Source organism: Talpa occidentalis, unplaced genomic scaffold (assembly GCF_014898055.3).
Source record: "Talpa occidentalis isolate TD23 unplaced genomic scaffold, MPIMG_talOcc4v2.1 talOcc4.3, whole genome shotgun sequence".
Classification (NCBI taxonomy): Eukaryota; Metazoa; Chordata; class Mammalia; order Eulipotyphla; family Talpidae; genus Talpa; species Talpa occidentalis.
This window is the reverse complement of record NW_023603184.1, coordinates 124,974,209-124,987,151: the sequence shown is the minus strand read 5'-3', so window position 1 is coordinate 124,987,151 and position 12,943 is coordinate 124,974,209. Positions and strand designations below refer to the sequence as shown.

General features: G+C 37.2%; 2 protein-coding genes across 4 annotated transcripts in view; one reads left to right on the top strand and one right to left on the bottom strand.

The window, feature by feature from the left end:
- BMPR2 (bone morphogenetic protein receptor type 2) overlaps positions 1 to 12,943 on the bottom strand; it is a 124,452-nt gene that overhangs the window by 61,697 nt on the left and 49,812 nt on the right. The window contains exon 1 of one of the 3 annotated variants that reach the window (XM_037523857.2): positions 8,354 to 8,441. The exons of the other annotated variants lie outside the window; for them this stretch is intronic. Coding sequence (XP_037379754.1) covers positions 8,354 to 8,426 — 73 coding nt within the window. The 5' untranslated portion in view covers positions 8,427 to 8,441. Of the gene's footprint in view, positions 1 to 8,353; positions 8,442 to 12,943 lie in introns of those variants that run through there. 3 annotated transcript variants of the gene reach the window in all.
- LOC119256118 (40S ribosomal protein S27-like) lies at positions 3,347 to 3,703 on the top strand. The gene has a single exon (XM_037523859.2). It carries the CDS (start codon positions 3,374 to 3,376, stop codon positions 3,623 to 3,625), a length of 252 nt encoding a protein of 83 aa, XP_037379756.1. The 5' UTR covers positions 3,347 to 3,373; the 3' UTR covers positions 3,626 to 3,703.

Genomic DNA, 12,943 nt, shown 5'->3' with positions numbered 1-12,943 from the left:
AAGCAAAACTATATTCCTCCCTCCTCCCCTCCACAGACAATCAAATGACTGAGAATAAATTAATAATTTTCTGTTTACATATACTTCCTGGTTCAGTACTTGCTAATTATATGCAGTATTTAATTCCCAGGAACACTTGTGGTGTGTCTGGAATACTCAGTCATTTTGCATTTCCCACTCCATGATATAAAACTACCAAGAAAATGGGGTAAAAATGTATGACAATGCTAAGGAAAGTAAGTCAGAAGGAGAAAGGCAAATAGATGGTTTTATTTATATGTGGAATATAGAGACTGAATAGGGAAGAAACAGAAAATCTGAACAGACCAATTGAAACAGTAGTCAAAAGGCTCCCCCAAAAGATAAGCCCAGGGGGCCTTCCCGGTGGCACAACGGGTTGAGCGCTAAGCTCAACAGCCTCTGCAGCAAGGGTTCAATCCTGGCAGGTGAGAATCCCACATGGTGCGGCAGACCTCTCCTGTCGCGCCTGCTGCTCCCCTCAGCAGTGTATTTCTGTCATCTGCCTGTTCTGCTCCCTGCTCTGTCTCTGGTGAATCCTCTCACCCTCCCGCACCTCTGGCCTGTACCCCAACTCTTGTATAAAAATAAATAAATCTTTAAAAAAAAAAACCAACATAATAAGCCCAGGACCAAATGGTTATTTATGTATACAAGAGCTGGGGGTATAGACCACAGGTGTGAGGTGTGAGAGGATTCACCAGAGACAGAGTAGGGAGCAGAACAGGTGGAATTACTGAAATACATTGCTAAGGAGAGCAGTGGGTGAGACAGGAGAGGTCTGCTGGGCCATGTGGGTTAGCTCCCTGGCCAGGGATCAAATTCATGCTGCAGTGGCTGCTGATAGCTTTATAGTGCTGAGACTTTAGCTCCTGCACCACCAGGGAGGCCCAGAACCAAATGGTTTTTTGAGTTCTACCAAACTTTAAAAGATGAACTAATACAACAAAAGAGCTGAGAATATGCACTGGAGCAAGGAAAACCTCTTTGATGAATGATGTTGGGAAAAGTGGACAGCTGCATGCAAAAGAATGAAACTAGAGCACTATCATACACACAAAAATCAACTATCCTGCCCAAATTTAAAAAAAAAAGCAACAATTGAGAAAAAGGGAATACTTGCAGGCACATTTTCTGAGGCCAGCATTACCCTAAAAATACCAAAAACAAAGACAACAGCAACAAAAAGAAAACTACAGACAAAATTTCCTAATAAATATAGATGCAAAAATCCTAAACAAAATCTTAGCTAAGAGATTCCACAATGCACTAAAGAGATTATACAATATGAGCAATATGACATTTCACTCACTACACCTGATTTCATTGATATCCATATTTTACCACTTCAAGGTTCTGTGTTGAAAACATCTCTAAATTCATCGAGCACAGTGCCTAAAAAAACTCTGTGTAATAAAGATAATCCTTTCTCCCTTGCAGTGAAAAGTCTCTATAGTAAAATATTTTGCAAATCTTTAAAAATATTTTCATTTTGTTTAAAAAGCAATATTCTTTTAACCTGATTGTTGATCATTTATCATTCTACATTAGAATTTACCAATATTTGATTTTTAAATTGTTGTCACCTAAATGATAGGCCAACAAGAAACACTTCTGCTTTAAAATGACTCAAATTGGAGGGCCTCCCCGGTGGCGCAGCGGTTGAGCGCTGGGTTGCGAAGCTGCTCGCGGCCTCTGCGGCGCCGGTTCGATCCCCGGCTGCTCCCCGGCCACCAGAGGAGGGTCCCACATGGCGCGCAGACCTCTCCTGCCGCCCGCTGCTCCCCTCAGCAGTGTACTTCGGTCCTTCTGCCTGCTCTGCTCCCCGCTCTGGCTCTGGTGAATTCTCTCACCCTCCCGCGCTTCTGACTGTACCCAGTGCATGTATAAACAAAACAAACAAACAAACAAACAAATAAATAAATAAAACATGCCTCTATTAAAAAAAAAAAAAAAAGACTCAAATTGGAGAAGTAAACTCTGCCCCATCCAGACAGAGGATGACATGGAGCAAGATGCCTCAGGGTGAAATTGCACAAGAACCTACCAACGAGCATTGGGATGTTCACCTTTTCCCAGGAAGTGACTGTCACTGGGCTATGCTTTGGTTTGGCATAATGCTACTAAGACAGATTCATTAATCATCACAAATAGTTAGTGAATGCCTACAGCTCTACAGCTCTCTCTAGAACCTGCATGTGTGCCTGAAATATGTGGTTTATAGTTAATTTCTTGTATCTTATCTCTCCTTTATATCTAAAATTGATAATGATTTTTCTTTACTGTTTGGGAACATAGTATTTTATTCAATATATTCAACAGATATATATTTTAATAATCACTAACAGTCCATTTTCTTGCTAATATGAACCAAATAAAGACAGCAGTGGGATGGGATGTTCTTTCTCCTCAACAGCTATTCCCTGATGATTGGGGAGGCTTAAACCAGGAAAAATTTCTGCTGTCAATGATCTGTGGATCTTTTCCCAGAAGACATCAAAACTGTGTAAGAAATACCACCCAAGTAAGGGGACACAAGAATGGTTCAATATCTGAAAAATCAATCAAAGTCATTTACCATGCCAATGAAAGCAAAGATAATAATAATTTGGGGGTACTGGAACCCAAAAAAAGACATGTATACCAATGAAATGGAGCTGAGAGCCCAGAAATAAACTCACACCTATATAGACAGTTAATTTAAAACAAAAGAACTGAAAATATGTACTGGAGCAAGGAAAACCTCTTCAATAAATGGTGTTGGGAAAACTGGATAGTTACATGCAAAAGAATGAACACACCCACCATACACAAAAATCAACTCAAAATGAATAAAAAACTTGGATGTAAGCCCTGAAAACATAAAATACATCGAAGAAAACACAGGCCAAACACTGAACAACATATGCTTCAGAGATGTCTTTGTGGATTTGTCTTCCGCACCAAGGAAAACAAAAAGAATATAAACATTTAGTGACCTCCCTGGCTGTGCAGGGTTGAAGACAGTGCTATCAAGCTATCGCTAGCCACTGCTGCATGAGGTGGATCTCCGGCTGGCCAGAGAGCAACCCACATGGTGCAGACCTCTCCTGTCTCCACCTGCTGCTCCCCTCAGCAGTGTATTTCAGTGGATCTGCCTGTTCTACTCCCCACTCTCTCTAGTGAATCCTCTCATTCCCCATACCTTTGGCTTGCACCCCAGTTCTTGTATGCATGAATGGATAAATCTTAAAAAAAAAAAAAAGAATATAAACATTTAGGACTACAAAAAACTAAAAGGCTTATGAATAGCCAAAAAACTGTCATTAAAACAAAAAAAACACCTTTCCGGCGGTGACGACCTCCCCACGAGAACATGCCTCTCGCAAAGGATCTCCTTCATCCCTCTCCAGAAGAGGAGAAGAGGAAACACAAGAAGCGCCTGGTGCAGAGCCCCAATTCCTATTTCATGGATGTGAAATGCCCAGGATGCTATAAAATCACCACCGTCTTTAGCCATGCACAAACGGTAGTATTGTGTGTTGGCTGCTCCACTGTCCTCTGTCAGCCTACAGGAGGAAAAGCAAGGCTTACAGAAGGATGCTCCTTCAGACGGAAGCAGCACTAAAAGCACCCTGAATCAAGATGAATGAGAAACCATCCTAATAAACAAGTTTTGGATAAAAAAAAAAAAAAAAAAAACCAAAAAAAAAAAAAAAAAAAAAACACCCTACTGAATGGAAGAAGACATCTGCATGCTAAACATGCTACAAGGGGTTGAAATCCAAGATCTGCAAAGAATTCATACAACTCAAAAAAAGAAAACAAATAACCTAATCAATAAATAGGCAGAAGAGCTAAACAGACAAGTCTCCAATGAAGCCATACAGATGGCCAATAGATACATTTGAAAAATGCTCATCATCACTATTGTCTGGGAAATACAAATCAAAACCACGATGAGATGCCACTTCACACTCACGAAAATGGACTACATCAAAAAAAAAAAAAAAAAAGTAGGAGAGAATATGGACGAAAAGGAAGCCTCTTACTTTGTTGGTGGGAATGCAGATTGGTCCAAGCCCTATGAAAAACAGTATGGATGTTTCTCCAAAGATGAAAAATGGATCTTCCATATGACCCAGCAATTCTACTCCAAGCTATCTTGGCTTGAAAGAATAGAAAAGAGGCCAAATTCGAAAGAAAATATGCACTCCTATAGTAGCACTACATACAAGAGCCAAGCTATGAAAACAACCTAAGTGCCCCCCCAAAACAGATGAGTGGATCAGAAAGATGTGGAATGGAATCAAAAAAGATACTCTTGCCAGTTGCACAAACATGGATAGAGCTAGAGGGGATTATGCTAAAAGAAGTCAGAAGGAGAAAGACAAATACCAGATAGTGTTACCTCTATGTGGATTATAGAAAAACCAAGCAAAGGGTCAGATAAAGCCAAACAAACAACAAACCCGAGAAATCTGACTATAGAGGCTACCAGAGAGAAAAGGGGAGAGAAAGGGGCAAAAACAAAGTGGGAAGGGAGCACAGTGTTCATAGGCATGGACGGTGGGTGTCTTGGTGGGTGTAGTGTAGTAACAACACTGGATGAGGGAGATCCTATGCCTCTAAGCCACAAACAACAATGTAAACCAATGTCACCTCAATTAAAAATAAAAAGTATTCACTTGGCATTATTTTTGTTAATAGTATGGGTAATTCCAATGCCAAACAATTTAAACATGGACTTTTTCGTTTAACTTCATATTTTTTAGATTTAGTATCAACTCTTGAGAATTCTAAATAATCCATTATTTTTATTCAACACAAATAAGTTGACTTCTACTGATAAATCATTTTGGCCAAATAACTAAAAGTAGGTAAAAGAAATAAAAAGGAAACTGAGGAGTCTGGAAATGCGTAGCCAGGTGATGGCTGACAAAAAGTCAATAAACAAGTATCAAAAAATCCAGAACTTTAGGAAAGCAAGGGCAGAGAGTTCAATTAGTCAAAGGCGAATGCTTGAAGGAAAAAGATTCTCACCAAGGTAGTATGAAAACAACCTTATATTTGACAGCAGGACATTTTACTTTCTCAATCTAACATTTTGAGAACAGCCTACACTTTTTCTATCTTCAAGATACAGCACACACAAGCTAAGTCTATAAATATAAAACTCTAGACACTGTACACAATTATAGAGAACAGCTTTTTCAAATTAAAAAGCTTTTTAAAATCTAGCAATAAACAATTTACACAGGGGAGATTTGGCAGGCATGAATACTGTAGTTATGAAAAAACAATTTTCTTATAGGTAGTTACTATTAAGAGAACAAAATAAATAAGAAAATTAAAGAATGCAAAAATATCACTTGTCAAATAAAAATGAAGGGAACTTCTTAAAATAAAGAAAAATGTGGAGATGAAAGAAATAATTACTTTTTGGTTGCCATTTACTTTGCATATCTATTTAAAGTTCAGAGATATAGAAAGAATAAAGAGGGAAGCTTGAAAGAATAGAGAAGAGGCCAAATTCTAAGAGAGTGTCTTAACAAAGACAGAAAACAAGAACAGTAAGCTTTCAAATTTTTAAAATACCAATTTTATAGATGTGTAAAATGAACGCATTCAGCAAGAAAGTATCATTACAGAACAGATCATGTCACCACATTTAAGCCGAACATATCCAATCATTTACTTAAAAAAAAATTAAACATTTATTTATGTTTTTGCCCTTTGAGTAGAAGTGTCTCATTCTATTGTTTGATCTGGGAGAGAAGGGGCCAAAGGGTTGACAGAAGAATTACCATTATTTCCAAAGATCTTAGTGACTTATCTATAAAAGCCCCTTAAAAAACATATAGAACCAGAGCTTGCTTAAAAAAAACTGACACATGGTTTAACATGCATTATTTTTTAATTTTCTCTTTATTCTAAAAAACATCACCATAGCTATATATGGCTAATATATTCACCAGAAACATGAGTGCCATGACAAACTGTTCTCTCATATCCATGATAAATAAGTTATACCAAATACAGATCCACTATAATAAAGTGAACATCAAGATCTTAGGGCTTTATATAACATGGGTTTTTATTATATACTTCTATTATATTGACAATGTTATATAAGAAATGATATAATTTTTTCAAATATTCTCTGCTATTCCAAAATCAGGTCTCCATTTGTAATAAATTTTGAAACAGGATGTCTCAGTATATTACAAATAGGGAGGAGACATTAATAAACAAATACTAACTCAGTGACCAAAATATATATTGTACTGTGCTAGATGCTGTATGAGACTTTAAAGTATTTATATGGCAACTGTCATGGGCTCAATATTTGTTCAACAAATAACTGTAGAACATCATCCTTGTGACAAAAATTGTGTCTAATTCTGGGACGCAATTGTTTCATCATCTGAAGCAATAAATAACTGAATGGGATAGTAACACCACCATATACAAAACCCAACCATACATGAAGCTATTATTCTAAATCAGTATCTTATAACTTCATTATGAAATATAAATAATCCAGTTTAATATCATTCATTATTTTTGAGGGGTGGGGGAAGAGAGAGATCTATTTTGAAAACATTTTTTGTACAATAGCTGGGGTACAGGTCAGAGGCGCGGGAGGGTGAGAGGATTCACCAGAGACAGAGTGAGGAGCAAGACAGGCAGAGAGACCAAAAGCACTGTTGAGGGAAGCAACAGGCGCGACAGGAGAGGTCTGCTGCGCCATGTGGGTATCTCCCTGGCCGGCGGGGTATCGAACCCGCACTGCAGAGACTGTGGACAGCTTCACAGCACTGTGCTCAACCTGCTGCGCCACCGGGGAGGCCCAAGAGATCTATTTTGATAATAGATAATTTGGTGGACACTGGTTACAGGGTATTAGAAAATTTACAAATTGATACTTGACACTTAAAAATAGAGGGAGGGGGCCTCCCTGGTGGCACAGGCAGTTGAGTGCCGTACTGTGAAGCTGTCCGCAGCCTCTGCAGCCGGGTTCACTCCCGGCTGGCTGGCCGGCGAGAATCCCACATGGCACAGCAGACCTCTCCTGTCTCACCCACTATTCCCCTCAGCAGTGTATTTCGTCAGTCTGCCTGTTCTGTTCGTGGCTCTGTCTCTGGTGAATCCTCTCACCCTCCTGTACATCTGGCCTGTACCCAGGTTCTTGTATAAATAAATAAATCTTTGAAAAAAAAAAAAGAGGGAGGGAGGGAAGAAAGGAGGGATGGAGGAAGGAAAGGAAGAATACAGATAAATTCATAATTCATTGTTATCAGAAAGAAGAGCTCATGCTATGTACAGTCAAAGAGATACCCCTATGTGAAGATAAGTATACTGTATGGTTTACACACAATCTCCAAACTTGGGTTCACCAAGACTTTCAGAGATATCTGAAAAGGCTTTGAAAATGTTATACATGTAGAAATGACCTTTCCGTTGAGATCTGAAACAAGTAATAGCCACTTTAATCTTAAAATAATAATTTACTATAAAACAGCAAATAGTAAGGTTTTAAAAAAACAACTTAAAAATTAAACTTATCATTGCTCCTGAAAAATGTCCTGCCTCTTAAAAGAATTCATTATAATAGGTTTTTTACTAAGGAAAGCAGACTCCAAATTAGAAGCAATCATAGCCTTGTCTCTCACTAAAACAGAATTTACCTCTTTCATATAATCAATAATAATCTTGAAAGGCCTCCAAAATAATTTCTATTTATCAGTGTTTTACCCAATATGATTTTCCTCAATGATGAAAATATTGTATATCTTATTGTCCAGTATGGTAGCTACTATCTATATATTGCTATTAAGCATCTGAAAGATGGCTAATGCACTGAAGGAACTGAATTTTCTTTTGTTGCGTTTGATTAGATTAAATGTAAATTTATTTATTTTTTAAGATTTATTTATTTATGTATACAAGAACCAGGGTACAGGCCAGAGGTGTGAGAGGGGGGTGAGAGGATTCACCAGAGACAGAGCGGGGAACAGAACAGGCAGATCGACTGAACTACACTGCTGAGGGGATCAGCAGGCGAGGCAGGAGAGGTCTGCTGCACCAAGTGGGTATCTGCCTGGCCAGGGATCGAACTCATGCAGCAGCGGCTGCAGAAGCTTCATAGGTTGCATCTTAACCCCTTGTACCACCAGGGAGCAATGAACTAAATTTTTGTCTCCTCAAAAATCAGTATGTTTTAAGTCCTAACCCCCAATGTAATAATATTTGGAGATGGGCTTTGGAGTAATTAGGTTTAAATGAAGTCATAAGAGTGGGGCCCTCATGATAGAATTAGTGCCCTTACAAGAAGAGAAACCAAAGAGCTTACTTCTCTCCCCAATTCCTTTTGCCTTATGAGGACACAGCCAGAAATGGCTTTCTGCAAACCAAGAAAAAGACATTAATGAGAACTTAATGAGGAACAAGATGAGCTAGCATCTGAATTTGGACTTCCTGGCTTCCAGAGCTGTGAAAAAAAAATTCCTGTTATTTAACTCATTCTATGGTACTGTGTAATTGTAGGCCTAGTTGACTAATACAATCACGTGTGGATATTGGCATATGAGATGTGCAGCTCATGTATATGTATGTATGGATTGAAGATTGATAGACCAATCAATGGACCAGGCACTACATAAAAACAAAGTTTGAGATTATACTCATTTTTTGGTTTTACTCTTTAAAGCACAATCGTAAATTGTTATGATAACCTCGATCCTAGCCTCAGAGCAAGTACTCTGCACTTTTTTTTAAAGATTTATTCATTTTAAGATTTATTTATTTATGCACACAAGAACTGGGGTACAGGCCAGAGGTGTGGGGTGTGAGAGGATTCACCAGAGACAGTGGAGAGCGTAACAGGCAGGCTGACTGAAATACACTGCTGAGGGGAGCAGCATGTGCAGCAGAGGCTGCAGACAGCTTCATATCACAGTGCTTAAACCCTTGCATCACCAGGGAGGCCCAAGAACTATGTACCTTAATGAGTTACTAAGTTACAAAAAGTCATCTGACTGTAGCCAAAGCATTATATATCAGGTCTCTTATCAAATTTATTCCCTGCAAACAGCTTTTTCTTACATGAATGGAAATTTAAAACATAAATATTTCAACAGTGTCTAGATATTTAAATTTCTACTTAATCAGAAATAAGAAAAAATACGAGGAGTGATTTCAGTCTTGAGTATTCTACCCATTTTTTCCCTAGTAACATTACTTACTAAAACTTACAATTAAAAGTAATCAACAAGATTAAAGATGGACTTGCTGGAAATGAAGACTATCTTTACTCAAAAACTTGGCCACAGTATAAACTGAGCTACGTGATGAGATCCACAATTGACCATATCACTTCCTTGTTTGATTTTACTTTCCAAAAATCCTTAAGATATTATAAGGATTCACATGACTGAGCAACTGCAAATCCCTTCAGCTTCATCCAGGTATCAGCCAAAGTACTACTGTCTTCCTCACCTGAGAGTTTTCATTCTGCTGCTTTTACCTAAAATGCCTTATTTTGCTAACTCCTATTCATCTTAAGTATTTCTTCTTCAAAGAATATTTCCTAATGACCACAGACCAGTGAGAAGATACCTCCTATCAAATGTTCCTTAGCATTCTAAACTTCACACAGCTTCTGTGCTTTTTATTACTTGTAATGTCCCTGATGTTGTCACAAGTTGTAAACCTTATGAGAGCAGGAGCTGAGTTCTTGTTTGCCACTGTGTCTTCAGTGCATGGTTTTATACCTGACATTCACTAAATGTTCATTGAATAACAGAATGATTGATGTGCTTCCTTCCTGTAATTTTTGCCAAGGACAAGTATTTTTAAAAAATAAAAAGAAGTTAGGGCACACCAGCAAAAATGAAACTCTATGTCCATGCAAAAGCTAGTACAATAACAGCTTTATTTTGAATAGCCCCAAAATGGAAACAAATCAAGTATCCATAAATTGGTAAATGAATCAATAAAAATGCAAAATATTCATATAATATTACTAAGCAGTAAAAGGAATCAACTCCGCACATGCAACAATATCAGTAAATTTCAGTATCATGCTAAAAGACACTATACATCAGAACATATCATATGATTCCATTTATATGAAATCCTAGAAAATGTAAGGTAGTGTAAAGGAGATCAGTGGTTGCCTGGTGCAAGATCCAGAGAGAAAAATAGACTACAAATCTCTGGGGAAATGGTGAAAGTGCTCTATATGCTGACCGTGGTAGGGAGTGTTCATAATTATATAAAAGAATAAAAATTTGTTGAATTTTGCAGTTTAAACACATGCAATTTACACCCCAATTAAGTTAGCTCATCTTTAAAAAGACAGGACACAGCATAAGCTGAACAAGAATAGGATAGCATAGTGCAGATGAATATTTCATTCATGTTGTGAACAAATGATATAAAGAGATATTTGCCTATGTCATGGAATACAGTCCCTAATTTATAATCTTCTTAAAAGCAGGTTCTACGGATGAATAAAAATTTCCCCTTAAGTTTTCCAGCAGGAATTTTTTTAAGACTTTCACTGTCTATCTAAATAATCCAAGAGTCACATAACACCCATTTTTTTCAGTAGCTGTGATATATTTATCTGTACTGGAGAAGTCTAATGTCTTATCTTTACCCTGGAACAAAGTTCAGGGACTAAGTCTGGGTATGCTTATGTGTTTGGCTTCTGTTTATCTAAGTGTCAAAATGAACTATCTAAAATAAACAACACAGGAACCTTGCAGTAATGTGGCAAATAACCAAGTAACTGCAACAACAGCATCCCTTTCCCAGAACACAAATTTCTCAGGACAAACACAATCGAGATTTCAGAGTATCGCTACAATTCTATCAGGAAATATACAAAGGAAAGAGCATCAGAACTTAACAAGATGCCAATATAATATTTGGTATAAACTCCAATTTTTAAATTCAATTATAATAAACCAAGTAAGGAAGTGCCTTATTTTTCCAATCCTTTCAAAAATAAAATAATTATCTCTTAATTTATACTTTTCTATAAACAGATTAAACTGTCATTTTCCTGAGCGTTGCACATTCCCATAGTGTTAAAAAGAACAGTGAGGAATGGAGATTACAATCTTGGTAAGGCGACTCTTTAGGATGTTTCTGAATTCGACTCTATGTTTGGAGTCCCTGAGACCACTGTAGGGTTGGCAATTCACTGGAAGGACTCACAGGAATCAACAAGTCCCTGTATTCACAGCTATAATTTATTACAGCAAAATGACATAAACCACAATCAGCAAAGGGTAAAGTCACATGAGGCAAAGTCTAGAAGAACCAGGTATAAGCTTCCAGGAGCCCTCTCCCCAGAGTCACACAGGATGCATTCATTCCTCCAGCACTGAATTATGAAAATACATGTGAAATGTTGTATGACAAGAGAAGCTCATTAGAGACTCAGTGTCCAAAAACTTTTTATCAGAGGAGGTTGGTCAAGTAGGCTCCCTCTGCCTAGCACATACAAAATATCAGATTCCCAAAGGATAAGAAGGTTTTCACCATAAACCATATTGTTCATACAAACAGTTTAGGCAGAGTAAACCACTATTATCATTACAAAATGAAGGAAACACTCCCAAAATACCATATCTCAGATGCCAGGCAAGGGGAAATCTTGTAAGCAGGTCTTTCTAAGGATAGCAAGCCTGTTATGGTCACTCTTTTTTGCATAGATGCCTAAAGAAAAAGGCAACCAAAATCTGATATTCATTCATTCTCTTCCTTCTATCTCTTTCTCTCTGTCTCTCTGTCTCTCTGTCTCTCGCTCTCTCTCTCTCTCTCTCTCTCTCTCTCTCTCGCTCTCTCTCACACACACACACTCACAATTCTGAGCTGACAAATCTGTTAGGTAATTCAAGCTCTCTCAAACAGCAATGAAATACACTTTTCTCCCCCAATTCACAGCAACAGTAGACCAAAGAAAAGCAGATAAACTAGGTCCAAGCCTCCAAGAGGCTTTAATATATCCTTAGGTCTGCATTAACAATCAGTCATTAAAAGATCAATCAAATATGTATTAAGTGACTGCTAGTACCAAGCACTGTTCTAAATCTAGAGATATGGTGGGAATACGATACAGTATATATACATAGTAAAATAGTGTCCCCACACCATCAAGGTGCTTACATTTTAGTGATGGAAACAGACAAGTCATAAAATGAAAACTAAATACATAAGAATGTCATAGAAAGGATCTGGATGACTCAGTTTTTCCTCCAGGTTGCAATCAGTGGTCATTTTCAGCAGCTACTCATATAAGAGTAAATTTTAGAATTTCCTAAAAATATTCTTTACTGATATAATTTGTCATAACTTTCCTAGAAATCAACTTGGTGTTTTATGTAAAAATTTTAAATGGGGATGGTCTTAAGCCTACAAACTTTTGCACTAAGGAAATAAATAACAAATATGTAAGTAAATACAATGTACTTACTGAAACATCATTTTATAATGGTAAAAACTGGAAATCATTCTTTACTGAAAAGCACTCAGATTATCAAAATCATAGTATGTAAAAATAAAACACTATGGGGTCATGAAAAATGGTTTAGATGTGATCTACTAATGGGAAAAAATAAGTACAATATATTTTTAAATCCAAAAGACCGTATTAAAAACTGGTATGACATGATCCCATTTTGCAAATTTATGTGTGAATGTGTATGTGCATTTGTGTTGTGTGTGTGTATGTGTAAAACACCTAGAAAACAATGTAACAAAATGTGGTGGGATTACAGTAGTTTTAATACACTCTTTATTGTATTAAACTAATATGATATCAAAACTTAAGACCTAATAGTCCCAATGATAGACAGACCATCTACTGGCAAAAACAAAAGCAGAAATAAAATTCTAAAAATTAAAAAATATTGTGCATATTTATTATATA

Excerpts from the sequence above, each read along its gene's own strand:
- LOC119256118 (XM_037523859.2), top strand. The coding sequence starts at position 3,374 with ATGCCTCTCGCAAAGGATCTCCTTCATCCCTCTCCAGAAGAGGAGAAG.